Source organism: Hordeum vulgare, chromosome 2H (genome assembly GCF_904849725.1).
Source record: "Hordeum vulgare subsp. vulgare chromosome 2H, MorexV3_pseudomolecules_assembly, whole genome shotgun sequence".
NCBI classification, from domain to species: Eukaryota; Viridiplantae; Streptophyta; class Magnoliopsida; order Poales; family Poaceae; genus Hordeum; species Hordeum vulgare.
This window is the reverse complement of record NC_058519.1, coordinates 55121338-55143483: the sequence shown is the minus strand read 5'-3', so window position 1 is coordinate 55143483 and position 22146 is coordinate 55121338. Positions and strand designations below refer to the sequence as shown.

Below are 22146 nucleotides of genomic sequence, written 5' to 3'. Positions count from 1 at the left end.
TGTCCAACTAAACCAAATTTTCATTATATATAAATGCACTGTAAAAGACCGTACATGTATTGAGGCTGAACTATAGATCATTTGTTTGAGATGAACCTTCTTAAAGACCCCAACGGAAATTTTCTTCTATTAGACCACAAAACTGGACCGACAAAATTTTCTGAGACTCTTCCTCTTGGCGGTTTACAAGACCCATATATTTGTTTCAGTGTCAGGAATCTTCTGTTCACATCTGCTGTTTCTTCAGAGGCACAGACTCCAAGCTGTGATCCAGACAAGATATTGACAGCTTATTATTTTGTCTTGCCTAAAAAGAATTCCAATTCTCCACTTCTACCTGCATATAGAAGCTGAAGACTCCTAGGAATTGACAAAGCTGACTACTTCAGCTAAAGCAAAGGCCCATGCCCGGCAGGAAAACGACTGGGATGAACACCTCTCTTAGGTCTGTCATTGCCATATCGTCTCATTTCAACTGGACCCCAACCAAGAATACCAGCAGAACTGCTAGATTCCTGCGACCTGTTACCATTTGCCATAATTGGAGGAGGTGGATAAATAGGTTGGTTGTCAAACTGATTATCCTGATCAGCTCTCCTCCGACGCTTCCAGGCTTCCGAATTCCCAGTGTTTTCACCATTATTAAGAGGCTCTGGAGTGTGCTGGAAAGACCTTGTTGGCCTTTGGTTTCTAGGAGGATGAGGCTGATTTGAAGAACCTCTGTTAGGAGGAGCGGGTGCAAAATTGCCCCCATGTGAGGGGCCGGCTCCAGCTTCCATTTGGTCCTGACTAAGTTTTAAATAGAGATCGCGCAATTGCTCCCCAGACATATTTGAAAAGGTTGCCACATAATTCCATAATCTTGTGGTCATACCTGCAAACAATGCAATTATTTAGATCGGTATCTTTTGACAGAATATAGAAGTTCCCACAAAATCAGAGTAGGAATTCAATCAATCGCTATCAATGCCAGGAGGCAGATCCAGATTCTTGGGAACGAGAACCTTTTCCGAGAAGAGTCAAACGAGGGAATATATAGATGTTCATGAAAGAATGTCTCTAGAATGTTCATGAAAAAATCAAATTATTTCATGAATATGAATGGTTCTAGAATGTCTCTAAGCACAGGAACGAGAGTGTTTACGGCAATATGGGTTACTAACTATTGGTTTTGTAAAACTCAGACCCCTAGGAGGATTGTAACTGTACCCCTATCTTTTCAATGCAATGAAACACAAAGGTCCATTGCGTTTTCTCAACAAAAAACAGTCAAATTATTCATCACATATTGTTCCTACAAAAAGGTAGGAGCTACCAACACTTACGGGACTGCTTGTACGATTCTACATGTTGGGCAACGACTTTTCCAATCTTTTCACCGATTATCTGGAGGTACCGGCGAATTCTTGAAAGAACCTGCACATGTGCTTATAAGGTTAGAGTGGCAGTAGAACATTTTAAGAATAGATTGCCAATATCATAATATAAAGCAGAAACCTTTTCCTTCGGAAGATTTACACTTGTATTCTGTAGCCTATCCAGTCGTTTCAATATGTCCTGCTCTTCATCCAAAGCTTCAGAGCACCATTCCAGCCACTTTCCTTCCTTTTCCAAACGATATTTAATCTGTTCTTCAGACTCTGAAATTTCACCCTCTTCTCTTGCTTCAGCTTCTTCCACCACCTTGCGTTTCCTAATGTCATCTTTGTTTGACTTAATATCCTCTTGTGGTTTTGCATCTTTTTGTCGGCCTTTAAAAGATCGAGCACTACCATTTTCATTATTGACTTTTTGGCTAGCTCCTCCTTTGGCTTTTGAGCTCTTTCCACTCAGATTGGCATATTCCTAGAAAAGCAGAATTTTCTTGCCAATGGATTAAACTATCAAAGCTGGACACATGCAAAAGATAAAACTATTGCATATAAAAATTGATACAAAATTCAAATCAATCATTGATCTATATTTTTCAAATATATTTAGCTGTCAATAAGGACAACTGATAATGAAGCAAAAAAACTCACGAGTTGCTTGAAAAAAAATTATATCAGTAAGTATGTGTACAGCGATATTGTGAGCAGAATGGTATCACTAATCTTGGTGGAACCAGAAAACTTTAAAACTACGGATAGTCAGGGCATAGAGAGCTTCAGATGCTAGCTAAACATCACTAATTAATTAATCACATCTGACTCGACATCCAAACATGAGCAAAATAGATAACCTCAACCATCTGATTTTATATTAGCTCTAGAAAATGCAGATGTGCGCTTTACAGACCGAATATGCAACGTAAGAGGCACTTGCACATAAACAGCATACAAACGCACAAGCACACACAAGGAAGAGGATGAAAGGTTAGGGAAAGTACCTTTTGCAGGAGAGCACTAGCACGATTATCCAAATTTGGCGCCCGTGGTAAAAATGTTTCTCTCTCACCAAGTGTTGCTGGTGCAATTTTTGTTGTCAGACCAAGCTTTGGATCCAACCGTATCTTCTCCCAGTTTCCATAACCATGCCAGTGAATTCCAAGCAGCAATCTTGCATCATCAGCTAAAGATATAAAAAAGATTTATGAGCTTACATTCTCAAACATTTTCACAAAAGCTAAGTCAAACAGCTTATATTCTCAAACATTTTTACAGAAGCCAAGTCAAACAGCAATTACTTTCAATCCATCCACAGCTTGCTGACCACTGTGGCTTTTTGTAAGGTGATTGGATCCGGTATTGTCTAACTGGATCTTTGTAACGTGCGATGCGCTTTGCCAAGCAATGAAGCTCTTCAACACGAGCCAACAACTCATAGGCCTTCACTGGTACACCAAAAAAATCCAACACTGTGCCCTACATTTGAAGTACAAATGAACTGAACTCAGGAAAGGAAGATAATGCACAAGGAAACGACTAGTCCCTTTGAGCGACTAGTAATATGGATCTAGGGCGGACCATTTTCTGTAAGGGGCATCACAATGAAATATACCTTGATGTCTGTGTTCTCTTTCACAGCTTCCTGACAGCCATCAATGAGCAAATCATACAGCTCAATTTGTGCTTCACATGGAGCCTTTGCTATTGCACCACCAACATCATCCACAATTAAGCCAATTTGGCTTGGATTTCCAAACTTTTTAACCTAAAGTTCACCATGAGAATTAGATAGATGAGGCTGGAGAAAATACGCCAAACACATATATAGCTCCAGAAACAATAAAACGCAATCTACTCCCTCCGTTCCTAAATACAAGTCTTTTTAGAGATTTCACAAGGAGACCACATACGAAGTAAAATGAATGAATCTATACTCTAAAATACGTCTATATACATTCGTATATAGTTCCCTAGTGAAAACTCTAAAAAGACTTATATTTTGGAACGGAGGGAGTACAAATTTTGCATGCAAATTGTCATAGAAATTTCAGAAAAACTGAGCATACAAAACATAGTACTGGTACCAAAACTTGCAGTGACCATGTAATTCTATTAAAAAAAACATTAACCCATAGTTCACATTTACAGCGTTTTTTTTCGAGAAAACGCAAAAGAATTTGCGTTTCATTGCATTGAACAGGAAGAAGACATCGGGGGTACAACCTCCAGAAAGGAGGGACACACACACACACACACACACAAGACCGTTCTCACCAGAAGACATTTACAGCGTAATAAATGCAATAACTATATTATGACCATTCCATTTATAGTAAGTAACTAAGTAGGAGTTAAAAGACCAAGGTAGCAGGAAAAAAACAGAGGCAAATATACTTTGATGGTCGCACACTGGCACGTTAATAACTAAAATTATCTAGTTGCAGATCATCTCTAATAAAACAAGATGAGAATCTATAATGTTACAGATCTCATGGTCATATTGTTATAATAACCGTGGAACTAAGATATATAATGCATACTTCAGGATATGTGCAAATATAACCAGTCAGAGAAGCAGAAGAATCAAATATGCTGGTAATGGGCGCAGATTACCGCTCGAACAAAGCGGGAGGCATCCTTCTTAGGCATATTTCCAAATGACCAGTTCCGTACTTGAGCAACTGCTCCATCAATAAATGGTAACGAAACGATTGTGTCGACTGTTCTGCTGGAACGCCTTCTTGGCTTTTCTTGTGCGTCAACCGCTCGCCTTTTCCTGCTGCTATTTTTGTCAAGTTGGTGATCTTCAACATAGCTCTTTTTATTCCGTGCAGCACGAGGTGCTAAAGTTTCCTGCAGAACACATATTCTGTTACTTTCTGATTAAGTTGATGGCAAGCAATAACTGAATCAGATGTCCAAATAAATACCTGACCCATATCTTCAGGATCTGGTTGTATTAGTCTACTCCAGAATGAGGCATCATCCTCACCGCTGGAAAAATTAGCAACCTAACCAAAATACTTAGAACAATTAATAACATATCCAAAATACTAAGAAACATTAATGCACAATAATTTATGTGCTCTACATCAGTTTTATGGTTGTGCGCTGTCACATGCCTTGAAAGCACTAAGAAGCTCATTTCCTTCTTCCCCTTCAGCAGCCTTCGTTTCAACTTTCTCAGCTCTCTCAAGAATTTCATCAATGTCCATGCTTTCAAGCTTCCTCTTGGTCTCTTCATCAGTCTTCTCTTCTTTGAACAACTCCTCTGCCCCAAACCTCAGTATGGCCGAAAGCTCATTCTGCCAAATGATATGAATTTCATCACTAGCGCAAGGAGAAAGAAATACTCCAAATAGTAAGAAACTCAACATTTCGAGGTAAAATATTTCGCCAAATGATATGAACTTTGCAGATCGTATATCCATTTTATATATTTTCTAGGGAATGTGTCCACTAGGACAGAAGCCAAAGGCATGCTACAATGGAAGTCAAAGAACCTGCACTAAGGCTACAAGCTACTCCCTCCGTTCGGGATTACTTGTTGCACAAATTGATAAAAATGGATGTATCTAGGACTGAAATACATCTAGATACATCCATTCCTATGACAAGTATTTCCGGACGGAGAGAGTATATCGCAACAAAAACAACAATGCAAGTGCAAGTAAAACATTAAGACATATATATCTTGTTAACAAGTAACTAAGAGAATTTCTACACCAACATATACTAGACAAGTCGTCATCCGAACTAACCCACAAAAATAAGACAGCTTAGGCAAAATACTACCTTATCAAACATGGAGCCACCCTTTTTGGTTTCTTTCTTCTCGAGTCTGCCCTCAGCATTCAGCTTCTGAATCACCAAGTGATCAAGAACCTGAAATAAATAAGTAAAATAAGTTAAACACATCTCATGTATTTTCATTTAAACGCTATATGAAGACATTCGTTTTTCGAACCATTTTTTTCTTTGCCCGCTCCAATATATCCTCTTCAACACTTTTGCAAGTGACAAATCGATAGATGTTGACAGTATCTTGTTGCCCAATCCTATGTGCCCTACTCATTGCCTAGCATCACATCAGGATGCACAGAAAAACAGAGAGAAGATAAGGAAATGTGGTTTAACAATTATTAAACATCTGTATAACATCATAATCACACAGATAGATAAGAGGACCTGTAGATCATTTTGAGGATTCCAATCTGAATCAAAAATTATCACCGTATCCGCTGTTGCAAGATTAATCCCAAGTCCACCAGCACGTGTAGACAGAAGGAAACAAAAATCATCGCTTCCAGGAGCATTAAAATGTTCCATGGCCTGGTGACGAAGATCCGCTCTTGTACTGCCATCAAGCCTCTGAAACTGGAAGCCTCGAAGGGATAGGTACTCAGAAAGGATGTCCAGCATCCTCACCATCTGGAAAGATGAAAAAACAGAAATCATTTATACATGTATTGTCCAATATAATGATGTTCGCACTATAAGAACACAATACGTTCTGTCCACTGCCAACTAATCCAACTCACATCTGTAAGTTGGTTATTTTCCTCAGTTGGATTACATAGCTAATAGAAGAATTGGTGGTTTTATCAGTACAGATATATACTACTCCCTCCGTTCCTAAATATAAGTCTTTTCAGATGTTCCATTAAAAGACTACATACGGATGTATATAGACATATTTTAGAGTGTAGATTCACTCATTTTGCTCCGTATGTAGTCTCCTAGTGAAATCTCTAAAAAGACTTATATTTAGGAACGGAGGGAGTAGAATAATATATCCAAAACTAATAATAGCTCTGGTAACTAAGACTGAAAAATTACATCATTAAGCAAATAATAAATGCAAACCTGGGAGAATATAAGCACACGGTGGTTAGTCTCCCGCAGTCTCAACAGTAGCTTGTCCAACAAAACCAACTTCCCACTACTCATAACAATGCGTTCAACTTTATTGCGATCACCAATGCTATCTCCACCATAACCATGATCAGCACTTTCAAACAAGAATGGATGGTTGCAACACTTCTTTAACTCAACGACAACATTCAAAAGTGAGACCTGCATATAACATAATCCAGCCAGCCACATAAATCAATATAAATAGCAACTCAAATATGCTGAACAAAAAGAGCAATTGTTTACAGAACAAATGATGAACAGAAAAAAAATAAAAAATAACAGTACACGATATCCAAGCAACTAGAGCTATCTAAAAAGGATTATGTTTTGCAAATATGCTGAATAAGAAAAAATGCCTCTTAAAAAACACACAACAACATAGATTGCTAGATAACAAGAGGCTGATATTCATAGATTGCCCCTCTTTGGCCGACACCGTGACGCCTGATGATAGACACTTGGTGCTCAGTAATTCCACAGCATAAAATAAAACACTAATTGAGTTAAGTTCTGTCTATAAGAGGGGCAATATAATGCACAGTGGGGTCAAGCTTTCCTTTTGATATTGCAGCGGATTTTTTAAAGGTCTATTATTTGCTAAATTTTAAATATATAAACAACCACCCTACCAAGATGTGGTTCTCATAATAATCCAGCATTACAGCATTGCTCAAGAAACAATGGTCCAAGACCCCTAAACAGAGCCACTATCTATCAAATATTTCTCATTTCGCAGATACAGGATCTTCAACATTGGCCAACCTACATGTAAGACTAACATAATGAGCAACCTATGCAAACAGTTCTGGGAAGAAGTGGCGGTTCTTCACAAAATATATTGAAACAAACCCGTCTGTTTTAACACTTTAACAGCACAAACTGACAGAAAAACGAATTGCTGATACCAGCTGATATAAAATTCACACTCAAGATGAATTAATACCTGATTCCCGCGAACTCCTTTATTCAGATTCTGAAAATTCCGCTCTAGAATCCACTTGTAATATCTAGCAAAAAAATAAAAAGGTTAATTTCAAGGAGGAATGAAATGTATTATTGAACTTACGTTAATACAAGAACATACTGTTTCTGTAGAGGAGACATTTCGATACGAAGAATTCGCTCAATTTTTGGAGGTAAAGACTTCTCGACATCTTTAATAACTCGCCTTAAAATATGGGGCCTCAATTCCATGTGAAGATTTGCAAGCTAAAAAAGAGAGTTAATGGTCATCAAATAGTGTTGGGCAATTGTGAACACAATCCAGGTCAATACGAATCCATCGTTCACAAATTAATACCTCAGTTTCATTAAACGAACTCAAATTTTTGTATCTCTCAACAAAAGTATCCTTGCTGTTAAATTTGACTGGATCAAGGAAATGAAGTAGTGCCCTGCAAACAACAAAAAGAGGAGAAAATAATGAGCATACTTGGAACCAGAATTTTGCCCACATGGTTGTGCGCAAGCTATGTTTTCTCTCTTTTTCATCCACTTCAAGAAGTTGATTTTCTAAATAAAAAAACATGGCTAGTCATGATATGACATGCACGTTCAAATTTGGTGAAAAAGTAACATGTGTCTTGCACCAAAACAAGACATATTCTGCACCTGAAAAATCATATTATTCACCAAGCAGGCTGAATCAGTTTTTTTGTGCTGGATGCATGGTCACATTTTTATCCCAAACTTTACAACTGTGCATTTTATGTTACGTCAAACATCAATGTTTCTTCTCGAAAAAGTTAACAATTTTTCAAGTGGCTGCAGAGAGAGGAAAAGGGTAGTTAAAGCAACCCACTTCACTTCTGAATTACACACTCGCATTTGCAGTTTCAAATTACGAGTACCTAGCAACAATGGAAAACATATAGTAAAAAAATGCCTAGCTCAAATCTGCATAAGAAAAGGACATACCAAAGCTCTTCAACACTGTTCTGCAAAGGGGTCCCAGTTATTAGCAGCTTATTTTTGGTGCTGAACTCCTGAGAGAGAATAAACACAGTTTTATCTTTTTGCGGTAATTACCCAATACATAGGCTGTTATGATTAGTTCAAGAGAATGTCCGTACCAAAAGAGCAATATACAGTGATGCTTCAGAATTCTTCAAACGGTGGGCTTCATCAACCATAAGATAACTCCATTTGATTTTTGAAAGGACGGCTTTGTCCTTAAGTATCACCTCATAAGTAGTTATCAAAGTATGGAATTTTACATGCCGTCCACCCTTCTTATTTGTAAAGAACTCATGCTGCTGACACATCTGCCACAAATGGATTAGGAAGAATGTCAAGCGCAAAAGCAAGGTGAACACAACTCATTAGGAAGTGTGGAACTAAGAACATGCCCTTCAATACAGCAATATATATTGATAATTGACATTTGAATGGAAAGTCCAGAAAATAGGAAGAAAAGCAGGAACCAAATGAGCAGATATATATAAACAACCTGGCAGATATATATAAACATAGAGGCAAAACATGATGTGCAACGGTCACTAAATTATGCAGAGCTCTGATCAAGATCCATGATTAGCAGACGAATTCATCCCATGATATAGAGGGTGTTTGGTTGGGCTGTGGGCTGTGGAGAAGCTGCTGTGAGCTGTGGGCTGTGGGAAAACTGCTGTGTCAGGAAAGCTGCTGTGAGCAGTGTTGTCGTTTCGTAAACTAGCTGTCTGAGCTGTGGCTTTCGAGTAAATGTCTGGAATACCCCTGAGATGCTGAGACGGTGTATATGTACTGATATTATGGTAATAATCTATTTGTTGACATGTTTCACTAATTTTTAGTTGATGCATGTATTTTGGAGGTAATTAAAATGTGATAATTGCTAACATTGTTCATATATAACATTAGTTGATACATGTATTTTCTGCTAATAGAATCAAAAACGAAGGCATGTAGTTTTGTGGCAATGGAATCACACACAACCATATATGCATCTATTTTTCATACACAGTTCATGTACAGGAAAGAAAAAAGAAGAACAGAGAGCTACATTGGGCAAATCCTGCAGATCCTGAGAAGGCCAGGAGGTGGACGTGCGTTGGGAGCAGGCGAGCGACGCGAGGGCGGCGGTCTCCTGCGGCAGGCAACGCGAGGGCCGGCCCTCTCCGGTGGCGAGCGAGGCAACACGGGCGAGCGCCGTCCGTCTCCGGCGGCGAGCGAGGCGAACACGGGCGAGGGCCGGCCGTCTCTGGTGACAAGCGATGCGAGGAGCACGGGCGAGGGAGGGCGGGCGCCGGCGGGCGCGGTCTCCGGCGGCTGGCCGCGAGAAACCCTAGCGCCGCCCTTGCTCCATCCCCTGTCTGCTGTGGGGGATAATGGCTGGGGAACAAGGGATTTGCACGTTTATATGGGAGGGGCAGTTTTTCTGTAAATACAGGATGGGCGTGGGATCGATCCACCACGGGGGAAAGCTGTCGAAGCTGCTCGGGACCAGCTTCTCCGTTCGCATGTAAAAAATCTACAGCTGCGGTCAAAATTCTTAGGAAAGCTGGCTGTTTGGTTGGGCTGCCGGCTTCAAAGCTGGGAAAGCTGGTAGAAAGCCCAACCAAACACCCTCATATACCGCAACAAAGATGAATTATACCATTCATGAAGCTCGGGTAGTAACAGGGTATAGTCATCTTCTGCAGAAGTCTCAAAATATAAGTTTCAGTAGGTTCTAAAAAGCTAGTGATAGCTCCAATATCCCATTTTAGGATCCTAATAGTAATCAAGGCGCGAAAACCGTGATTTTGAATAATTAGAGACATTATAGATTTTTGGGTCCTCCCTACAAAAACCATGATTTAAGGAAGTGTTGGTTCCCTAAAAATAATAATCCAAGGACATGTCATAACTAATTATATTTTTGCTGTGAACACTGATCATTTTTACTTTCTTATTCCTTTCTCTTTGCTAGTTTCTAAAGCCTGGAAGAAAATTAAGACCTTGTGCTACACTCAATATTGAGTACAACTGATTTTTACCATAGTGTCCAAATCACCAAGTATTTTGCGACTTGACAATGAAATTGTAAAAAAAAAATGGTCTAGGTAGAAATCTAGGTAGTAGATGCCCCTTTGCTGCTGTGATTCTGCCTAAATCAGCAGATCGAGCCCCAGACTACCTGATCATTTACTTATGTGCATGGAGTGACGTAAGCTAAATTAATCGTTTACAAAGAAGATAGGATTGATGAGCATGTGTTCTTGGTATTTAAAATATTTGAACTATGCTCAGCGACAACCTGTAGATCCCTGCTGTTGTCCATTTAGTGATTTATATAACACCCAAGATATTTAACAAACTGTGCTCGTTACAAATATTTATGTGCAGCTACTAATCAAAAGAAGCGCTGACCACTGCTTGGGATTTGTGGATAAAGAAGAACAAAGGTTGTATGAAGATACTGTCTAAAATAAAGTGTGCACCACAATCACAGTGAGCCCATCTCGGATGGCAAACTAGCAGAATAGCAAAGCTCGGTACCTTCAAAGTGGAACAACTGACAAAGTACATGACCAGCAACACAATGCAAGAAAAGCTTGCTCAAACAAATAACAGTAAGCTCCTGTCAAGTTTACATAATATAGGAGTTCAAAGGACAACCATTATGTTTTGTAACCAGCAACAACTTAAATAATTACATGAATTGTTAGTAAGTGATAGTATTTACATTTAACAATTAGAAACATTAGGTGTCATAAATAAAAAAGGGTTGCCAAAATATGAAAACAGCATTTAGTTGCATACAAACCACAAAAGAAGCAAGACATGTAAGAAATTTACTGAGCTTTACCTCTCTGCTAGCACGATTTCCGACATAAATTACAACATTCATGTCAGGTAGCCACTTCCGAAATTCTTTTGCCCAATTTGACAATGTTGAGAGCGGCACAACGACAAGAAATGGTCCATTAATTTCTTGAGCATTCTACAAGATACATACCAAGTATTGTTAATCAGTAAAACAATCCTGGTACCATGCAAAACAAGGATGATGTGAAAAAATTACATGAAGGAAGCCAAGCATGGAAACAGATTGAATGGTTTTTCCCAGACCCATCTCATCGGCAAGAATAACATTAGTGTCATTTCTCCACCTGTTTTACAAATCAATCAATGAGCATGAACTTGCAAGCAAGGTGCTTTTGTTATGCATATCTATAGATTAGACATACCCATTAACGAGAAAGTTTAGGCCTTCAAGCTGATAATCACGCAGTTTACCTCCTTTTAGCCATTCTGGTTGATCATCAAGCCTTCTCAAACTAGCTGAGTAACATAAACTTAGTATTAGATGGAAGTTCAAAAATAGTGATGATACAGCAACGCAAGGAAACGGATAACCCAAGACCAGACCATGGATCGCCTAAGTATACATAATTCAACAATGTCAATTTCTGATGGTGCTCAGGATGTCAGAATCCACAAAAGAAATGCAAAATCTAAATAAATAGCACTCATTGCGTCACATGACACAGTACCTACAAATATTTGGTAATTTACTGGAAACAAGGTGGGTAAGGTACAGAGTATTCATGTTTTCTCTGCTTCAAAGGAGGAATAGCCATTTTACAATGCATATATCTCTAAAAGTATTTATGCTTTCTAGGCCAACAAAGAGAAAAGTTCCAGTCCACGAGTAAGATACTAGTCCTCAAAGCCAAAAAAAAAATCAAGTTCAGTCATCAAGTATGCAAGCACAGATTATGCATAGAAAAACTACCTTTGCTTTTCTTCCTTTGGAAATCAACTGTTTTCCCCAGTATTGCAGTGGCAACTTCACGGGCCTGTTGATTAGTGTAAACCCTATTAACATACAATCTTATGTAGCTATGAAATACCGACAGATTAGATACATAGAATGCCTACCCTGTATTCATCTATTGCTTCTTGAGCAAATTCAATTTCTGTATCTTTTTCCCTGCAAGGTGCCAGATAATGTGAGCAACAATACAACAGAAAAGCATTGATACAGCTGTACAGGGTCAGCCAAACAATTTATATATGGATATCGTATCACTTCAACATATCCATGACATTACAATCAATGGGTCAGGGCAAATAAACATCCACATGCAAAATATTGTCATAGCTATGAAAATGACCAGCCCAGAATCAAGTCATAAAAATTACCAGGTCGATTCTGCGTAAGGAAGTCCCTGCCATTTGACTAAATATTCTGGCACCACAACATCCCCATCCACTTTGGTTGCCCTATCAGCAAATACCCGTTCAACCTGGAGATTGATACTTAAGACAGAGTACAAATACAAAAATAAGAGTGTATATTAATAGCCTAAAGTTGGGATTAATGTGAAACCTGGCTATATTGCTTAATAAGGTCCAACTCCATTTCCTTGCCTACATCATGCACCTCAACCTGATAGATGAAGAAATTAACAGAAGGCATAGAGTTGTTGAATAAATATATCAAATAGTCAACATTTTGTTTAAGACTAGAAATATTAAGCACTTCGATCATTTATGAACCACATGATACAGATCTCGTTATTTATAAAAATGCAGTGACATGTTATCCATTAATTGTTACTCCTCCTGTTCCGAAATATAAGGTGTGTTACCTTTCCAATAAGTAAAATGTATCTGCATTTGACCAAGTTTATAGCAAAATATATTAACATCTACAATACTTAAATAAATAAAATAGGAAAATATATTTCATGACGAATCCAATGATAAGGATTCTGGTATTGTAGACGTTGATATTTTTCTCTACAAACTTGGTTGAAGTTAGAGAAGTACTTTTTGAAAAATATCTTTTCCACTCTTAAGATAAATGTATGGTTACTATTTATTGTCTGGATATGCAGTACAACTGACAGTTAACATGCTTGGCTTCAAGTCAAAGAGTGCAAAAGCCAAAAGATTTTTGTTACCTCTTCGCGTGATAGTGACCTCTTGTACCTCTGCTCCTCGGACACTCTTTTCATGTAATTTAGAACTTTTTTAAATCCACTAACCTGTCATTTAGAAGGTAAAGTGAACACACATCTAAAGGAACAGGTTAAAGAGATAAAACACAAGCAGAATTTATAAGCAGAAGATATCCAGGTGAGCTCTTACACTACGAAGCTCGGATAATGTCTTCCACTGACAATGTAAGTAAGACTGCCCTTTCCATTTTATGTAGAACTCTACATCATCCCATTGTTGATCAAAATCTGATGGCATGCTCATAACAGTAGGTTGAGCCGATTGACCATTCCTGAGTGCATCCTCAGCGACACCCTTTGGCTGATACCAAATGACCCTTTCAATTGTTTCTCCATCTTCTTCATCTTGATCCTCCTTCAAGAGCTAGATATATTGGAAATATGTAAGTGGTCTGAGATAAAAAATTATATAGGTGCACATAGCATACATAAAATAGATTTATAAATAGTTAATGCCAACTAATAGTGGGTTAACCCTTAAGCAAGGACTAAAACAAAAAAGGATATTGAAACCGTGAGGGCATTTCATAGTCACCAACTATTAGTAATAGAATTTCATCTAATTTAAATCTCATACATCTCAGTGACATAAATAATTTGATACATAATTCAAACTGAACTCTAACCTTTTGTTTTTTAGTTGACTTCTCCTCACTATCGTCACTGTCACTTTCAGCATATGAGATATTTCTCTGTGTCCTCCTCCTCCCAGAAGTTCGGGATTCGTTATGGGAATTGACATTTGAGGAAACATCATTATGGCCCACAGTTTTCAGATGCAACCTGACAGGTTTTTTCAATCGATGACTAAAATCAGGACTATTGGGTGCATCTGAGTCTTTTCCTGAAGAATATTCTTCGTCTGTGAAAGATACACCTCGCTTGCGTGGAGCCTGCATAGGAAGCTTTTTTCGCTGGGAAGTTTTAGTCCCTCCGACCTTAAGTCGTTTCGATTGCCTCCTGCTATCAATAAAATCATCATCATCATCCGAGAGCCCAAGCTCATCATCATCTTCTTCTTCTTCGCCTGAGTTCTCACTGTCCACAAGCTTCTCCTGAAATTCAAGTTCCACAAGGTCAGCTTAAATAATAACAAACAAAAAGGTCATATAGCTAAACTGGAATACCAATAAAAGAACGGTGTGAAAGCTGTCATGACCACAAAAGCACAAACCACAAAAAAACAGCATTACAGAAGAAGAAAATCTACGCAACTGTTGAATGAGTTCAAAATTTCTAACAAATAAACCTAAAGAATAAACTGATTAAGAGAAGCATGGTTAGAGGAGCAAGAATATGCATGTGTCCTCGTATGTTCACAGTACACACGGTATATAAGCCCCAGAACATTGCTAAAATGATGTGCTATTAGCCATAATGTCACCCAAGAAAATGCGAAGTACATGAACTGCAACCATGACATTCAACTACAGAAATGTATTGAATTGAACAACTCAATGATTTGGTTAGAAGCTTATGAATGAATGCATTAATGCAACTGGCACGGGCAACTGTCGTTTATTATTACTTTCTTTAAAAATATGAAAGATAAAAGCATATCCTTCTTCCAAGCTTCCACGCGTTTGCGCCATACTTGGTTCTTGTTTATACCATAGTAACCTGATTCGCAATTCGCTCGGTTCGGAATTCGGAATTCGCTACATCTGCCGAATCGGATTCGATGGAGGGTACACATCTCTATAATTACTTTCTTTAAAAGTATGAAAGATGAAAGCATATCCTTCTTCCAAGCTTCCACGCGTTTGCGCCATACTTGGTTCTTGTTTATACCATAGTAACCTGATTCGCAATTCGCTCGGTTCGGAATTCGGAATTCGCTACATCTGCCGAATCGGATTCGATGGAGGTTACACATCTCTATAATTCACGAATCGAACAGGGGATCGCGAACCTGGCGATTATGGTTCGCCGCCTCTATTACTGTATTTTTTCTCTTTATGGGGATGCACGCACTAGGTGGGCCACATACCTAATTATACATCCCATTCATACCTAATAAAAAGAACAGCCCATTAGGCCCACCAGAGAATGGAAACCTAATCTGCTGGGTTCACGTCCAGCCGCCCTAGTCCTCATGACCCCAGCCGCCACACACGCACACATCTTTCTTCTACCTCGCTTCAGGCACGCATCTTTCCTCTGTTATAATGCTAGTTCGTCTCCACCTTAATACATGCCCCCCCCCTCCGTGCTCTCTCCCGTGCCGCCCGTGCTCTGGTGGATGGAGGAGAGGGCTTGCAGACATCTCTGCACACAAGGAGCTGCAACGGGCCGACAGCCATGTCTCCACCGCCGTCGTCACCTGCACAGCCCTGGCGACAGAGGAGCTGGCATAGCGTCTAGCCCATAATAGCTGCTGAATCAATGGGTTCGCTTGAGATCTACAAATCAGGTGGAAACTCGAGATCGATTATAGTTCGGCGAATCGGGCAGCGATTCCGATCTGGATCGAACCCCGATCTGGATCTGGATCTGGATCGAAAGTTCAAGGCCTCTCCCAGCAAATCCGGTAACTCTGGTTTAAACATGACTCTATTTACTGTACTTCTGCAGATTGTCGTTCTGTCTCAAAATTTCTCAAAGATTACTTAATTGATCTTCAGGTTATAATTTGGAGTACTTTTAAGTATTTCCTCTTTTGAAGAATCAATCGATTTTGTGCAAGATGGATCAGCTAGGGCACTCTTTTCACCATGCTAATTAAACAGTTGCTAGCCAGTTCATCTTCACAAAATAAATTATGAACCATACAACTTAGAAGTTAGCAGCAGTGTCATGTAGTTCTAAAAAACATCGGCAACAAACTTCCACTGCACCAGCTAACCTAAACAATAACATGTAACATAATGTGTAGACAATACAATAAATTGCTTAAGTTACACGTGTGATAATAAAAATTCAAGTTGGCAAATGACCTTAACAGCAGCCTTGTCGGTTTCACTGTCTGGCTCAAAATCCACATCATCTGGATCATCTTCTGCAAAAAAGGAAGAAATAAATTTTGAGTCAACAATGAGCTGGACCATCTTCTGCAAATGGAGAAGTTTTCAAATGCAATAGAAAATTTGGCTGAGCACAAGGCTACAGGTGTAAATATTACCGTCTGCATCATCTTCATCATCGTCGTCATCGTCATTCTCATCATTATATGCATCATCATCGTCGTCATAAGCACTGCCCTTTGTCGACTTCTTCTTTTGCCTTGAGGGTACAGATTTTGATGCGACCCCAGAAGTGGAACAGCTTGGGTGGCTCATCCCACGACGATTCAACGAATCACTCTGCTCCTCCCTGTCCTGCTCATAGTAGTCATCAGAAAGCATTTCCTCAGCGGGCACATCCCCGTGCCCTCTGTTTAGCTCATCATCATCTCCACTACCATCCATGTCATCATGTGAGCTAGCCGCAGACCCGTCTTCCATTCCCCTATCACTATTTGAGGGTTCTTCCCCTTCCGTGGATCTGCAGTCCTTCAAAAAGTTTGTACCCCATGAGCCAGAAGGGCCACCTGCTCTCTGGGCATTCTGCCCTGATTTAATCTCAGAAGGGTTCAGACCTGACTGGCCAGCTTCGTATTGCTCCTCCTCACTGTGGTAGGCATCATCAGCCTTCTCATTCAAGTTCAACTGGCCAGAGCTCAAGTCGGCGTCCCTATCCCTGACTGACTCATATGCGCCTTCATCATCAGCCTTCTCATTCAAGTTGTACCCTCCCGAATCAGCCCTGCTCCCAGAATTGCTGAAGAATGCCATCACAATTTATGACAACACAACATGAAGAAACTCGGAACACTTCAGCAGTCTACCGCTCCCTGCAGTTTATCAAATGAAGCTAATTTAGAACCTCACTTGGGTAGCTCATGGCCAAATGTCGAATGCCCTAAACGAGCATGGTATTGTTTTAGTAAGCTTTTGCTAGGGGGTTGGTCGTTTTGTAAGTGTAAGCACCAAATGAACCAAACTATGGCGGGGAAGAAACAAGTGTGCCGAGCTCTAATAGAAATCGAGCAGTGGAAGCAGCGAGCAAGGCGCTGAGCAGCGTGGAGCGCGCGAGCTTCGAATTGGATTCCGAAACCCTAAATCCCGACCGATTCGCGCGCCGCCCGATAGATCGGCGCCGGCGGTGGCCAGATCGAGCCGGCCACGGCGCGGATCGGGCGCGGGGCGCCCGAACCGGTGTGCGGGATGCGTGCCCACGCTCTGTAACCAAAAAAAACTTGACAAATCCCCTCCAAAACCCGCGAGGGGCAGCGAGGAGACGCACCTCGTGCCGCGTCGGGCGAGGGGGAGGCCGCGCGCCGTGGTCTTCCCGGCAGGGCGCGGAGGTTCGGGCCGCGAGGAGGCGGGGTTGGCCCGACGGGGACGGTTATTGCCAGATGCGATCGCCGGCGCCGGCGGCCGCGCGGGGGAGCACGGCGGTTGGGCGGGGCAGCGGAAACACCCGTGCGATTTATTCAAAAAGTGGGAACACGGCGGATTCCTGGGGATTTTTTGCGGTGTTCCTGTGATTTTCGCGGGGAAAATCGGATCGGAGGCGGGGGGCGGGCTGCGGTGATCGCCGGAGGGGCGGGGGCGGCGAGGGGTCGCGCGGGCGCCGCGGCGGCGGCGGCGGCGGCGCGGAGAGAAGGGGGGTGGTTATCTATCACGAGACCGGGGTAAGGGAGATTAGGGGGGCAGATAAGTTTTTTCCTCTCTCCTCTCCTCTCTTCTCTTCTCTCCTCTCTCTGCTGCGTTTGCGTTTTTGTTTGGGGTGTTTGGGGCTCGCCGATGGCCGCCGTGCGTGGGGCCAATCGGGCAGAGACGCGTAGCCCGTATGAGGGGTGATGGGGCCCCAGGAGTGGTGGACCGCCGTGTCAGTGCCTGCGGGGGAGGCGGGATGCGCGTGCCTGTGGGGTTGCGTGTGTTAATGTGGCGCTCCCCGTGCGAACTGTTGATGGCCTTTCTACGCCATGGCCCATGGGCACGGAGGGAGTTGGGAGGAGATTTCCTTGTTGGGTAGATAGACATACGTGGATGTGTAGGGCTTCCACCTAGTCCTCCCCTACTTTTTGTCCCTTAGGGTTTTCTAGGGTTATACCGTCCTCTCGCGATTTCGTCGATGTCCACCAGAATACTCACGTTCATCGAGAGTTCTTTCCGACGGACAGGAGTCTTGTAGGTTAGAGGCGTTATCAGGGCGTGTTGCATGGCAAAACCATCGCCCCTTGATGGTGGCGGCGGAGGGGATAGACGGAAGGAGGTAGAAGTGGGTGAACGATGGAAAGAAGTATATGGAGATGGAGGGAAGACATCGGCAACATATTAGGGGAAGGGGGTGTCGGGTAAAGGAGAAAGAAGTCCAAGTGTGGGTCGTTAGGAAGAGGAGTGGGAGGATCATGCATGGGGACTCATGCCAAACCTTGAAGACACATTTGAGGTCATCAACTTGTGAGGGGAAGAAGAGTCGAACCTAGATTTTCTAGAGGAATTTGATGATTTGATCAAACAAGTCGGGGGGTTGGCAATCTCCAAGGTCCATACCACCCTCCTGTTCACCACTCCACGTTGTTCAACGCGATGAGTATCACTGGTCGCCAGCCGAGCAAATCATGTTTAGAACAATGGGTGCACACATTTTCATAGTTCACTTTAGATGCTAGGGGATTGGAAGAGGGTGATGGATGGCGGTTTGTGTTTATTCCACAATGCGATTGTGGTAATTCAATAGTATAAATGTTTTAACAATGTCAATTATATAAGTTAGACAAAATTTTGGTCTGGGCTATAATCCAAGAAGTTCCCTATGGTCCGATGAGGGAAGTGATCCAGGTAAAAGTGGATGGGGTGAGTGGCTAATGTGGAAGTTTGAAGGTTTGACAATGGGGCACAATCAAGGAGGGGTTGGAGGTGAGAGAGGTCACCGAAGTGCAAGTGGTCGAGGAGGATGGGGAGAGGAGGAGGTGTGCGAAACCCAATGATATTGACCTAGTCACAAACATTACGCATAACTCAGAGTTCTCGGTGCGGGATGCCCAATCAGACAGTGAAATTATACTGAGGGGGGCCACAAAGCATTTGGTGAGCCAAGATGGTACTATTAATTCTTGGAGTAGTCGCTTGTTCCTATAAGTATTGTTTTGGACAAAGTACCGCAGATTGAGGGCCCTCATTTAGTTATACAAGATGCCAATGTCAAAGGCACGCCGGGGAAGGAGCCAATAATAAAGGGAAGGACACAGAGGGAAGGAGAAGGGAAAATTGCTGACAAGCTTACGAAGGAGGCGGCCTCCCACGAGGAGGGTTTCCAAGGCCAATGAGAACATTATGTTGGAACTATCGCGGGATCGGAGAACCCGAGGCGGTTCGTGAGTTCATCCAGAAAACTACATTATTGATGGCATGTAATGTGGAGACTCGGTTGTCTAAAGAAAGGGTGGAGGGCCTGAGGATGACGTCTCTCTTTGAAGATGTCTTTGTTGTAGCGAGTGGGAGATATTGGAGTGCTTGGGCGGCATGGTTTACATTTTTGTGTGAAGATTTTTTCTCGGTACCACATTGATGTGTGGGTAGCAGAATCGGGGAAGGAAGATTGTAGGTTGTCTTGTTTTATGGAGAGGAAAATCAGAGGCAGAGGCAGAATACTTGGGATATCATGACAAGATTGAGAGGATAATCAACTTTTACATGGGTATGTATAGGCGACTTTAGCGAGCGCCATGTGCCGAGAGTAGCAAATGGGAGAAAATGAGAGGGACGTTGCGCAAATGATAGGCTTCTGCAAAGTGGTAGACCTATGTAGTATGAATGATATTGGTTATATTGGGATAGGTTGGACCTGAAAAAAACATATTTGCCTATACTATTCAAGAGGAGTCCGGCGTCATACATTTGCCTCCACCCCTTCCTTCCTCACCTCCACGTCCCTCTTTTAATCGCTTGATCTCCTCCCTCTTTTAGTTGAAAATTAACACTCACCAAAACACGCATAGCCATACATAACAAGTCAGTTGCCAAAATAATACACTCAACCGTACATAGCACATCCATACCTGCCAAATCTACCAAACTGATGAATTGCCAAAATATTTGATAATCAATTCATGGAAAGTCTTTATGCATGCATCACTGTACCAAATCTACCATACAATGCATGGGTTTAATGGCTTTGCTTCTTTTTGTCCTTACTCGGTTCTTTGGTGTTATCGTGTCTTTTCAGTATTGTGACGCCCTCGATTTGATCGTACGCTAATCATACACGCAAATGCATACGACCAAGCTCAAGGACTCATGGGAAGATATCACAACACAACTTTAGACACAAATAAAAACATACAAGCTTCATATTACAAGCCAGGGGGCTCGATGGCTAGAATACAAAATCTCGAGAAACACACAGTCAACGGAAGCAACAAATATCTGAATACAGACATAAAACAAGGAGATGCCTTAGAGAAGGCTAGCACAAAAGATACATCGATCGAACGAGGCAAGGCCTCCTGCGTGGTAACCTCCTAAACTACTCCTAGTCGTCAGCGGCCTCCACGTAGTAGTAGGCACCGTCGGGGTAGTAGACATTGTCGGCGGGATACGCCATCTCCTCGGCTCCATCATCTAGTTGCAGCAATCGTATCAAGGGGAAATGGGAGCAAAGCAATGGTGAGTACTCATCCAAAGTACTTGCAAGACTGACATCAAAGATATAATAAGTATGCATTAGTATCAAAGGGAAGGGGGTTGTAGGTGGACTGACTGCAGCATTGCGATAATAGAGAGAAGGGACTAAGAAGACCTTCGAGCCGTGAGGCCTATCCAGGGGATGTTTTTATTTGCATTCATGCCTTTTAGAAAGAGCCACTAAATTAAATTCTCTTTTAGGCGAAAGAAGTATGATCACTTTACCAATAGTAGAGACTCAATCTCGAGTCGTTTCCGCCTATATTCCTACTAATGTAATCTCCGTTACAGATGGACATATATTCTTATATCCTGGAGGCTCACAAGGGCCCATTTACAGGACAAGACCATAAGGGTCTTTATGAAATCTTAACAACGTCATGGCATGCTCAGTTATCTCTTAACCTAGCTATGTTAGGCTCTACAACCATTGTTGTAGCTCATCATATGTATTCTATGCCTCCCTATCCATACCTAGCTACTGACTATTCCTATCGAAGACTGGCATCTTCAGCGTCTTGCAGCAATAGACGAGAGTAGAACACGTAACACAATTAAATAGTCATATTGTTGCAGCAATATTAATTTAGGTCACGCCGAGAGATTCTTCCTCGACTCCCTGCAAGAAAGCAATATCAGAACAAACATTCCAGTTAAGTAACAGTTGAAGTTGTATAAGATCATGGTATAATTCCAAGTCATCCTGTAACCGTGGACACGACTATTCGAATAATTAATTTGCATCCCTACAGGGGTGCACCATAGTACCCAACACACTCGATCACACTCTGGTCGAACACACTTTTTCGGGTCATGTCCGGCCTCGGAAAATCGACACGTCGCAGCCCTACCTAGGCTCAACAGAGAGGCCAGCCCGTCGGTCTAAATCCTAAGTGTGCAGGGGTCATGAGCCCATTACCCTTCTTTGCGCTCATGCACGATGCGTGGGCGACCGATGTTAGTCCTGACACCTCTTATACAAGACGATGCTTACACGGACCACTCGAGCGCGTGCGGCTCCATTGCTGACGTCTGAAGAGCTTCGGATGATACCACGACGTCGAGTACCCATAACTTCTCCCACGTTAAGGTTAGTGCGAAAAGGTCTCTCGACCAACTCATATCAAATACCCAGATCCCATTAGCATTTTAACTAACATTGCGGTGGCGATCAACAATCCAGGATATGTGGTCCCGTCGCCCCATCTCGAGGATGTGTGGCAAGGGCCAAGAATGCCC

At 41.8% G+C, this 22146-nt stretch overlaps 1 protein-coding gene across 1 annotated transcript; it reads right to left on the bottom strand.

The window, feature by feature from the left end:
* LOC123424887 (protein CHROMATIN REMODELING 5) lies at positions 1 to 17965 on the bottom strand. Its single transcript, XM_045108578.1, has 31 exons — positions 17519 to 17965; positions 16356 to 17066; positions 16171 to 16232; positions 13861 to 14289; positions 13365 to 13598; positions 13178 to 13261; positions 12601 to 12660; positions 12414 to 12517; positions 12150 to 12201; positions 12004 to 12067; positions 11456 to 11549; positions 11290 to 11377; positions 11074 to 11208; positions 8357 to 8548; positions 8202 to 8269; positions 7585 to 7678; positions 7369 to 7493; positions 7228 to 7291; positions 6234 to 6443; positions 5556 to 5798; positions 5335 to 5445; positions 5163 to 5252; positions 4490 to 4672; positions 4298 to 4378; positions 3981 to 4220; positions 2980 to 3132; positions 2666 to 2843; positions 2369 to 2550; positions 1498 to 1845; positions 1326 to 1416; positions 1 to 874 (listed from the first exon to the last, which is right to left on the bottom strand). Exons 2-31 carry the CDS (start codon positions 17005 to 17007, stop codon positions 390 to 392), a joined length of 5196 nt encoding a protein of 1731 aa, XP_044964513.1. The 5' UTR covers positions 17008 to 17066; positions 17519 to 17965; the 3' UTR covers positions 1 to 389.
* Positions 17966 to 22146: the final 4181 nt, after the last annotated feature.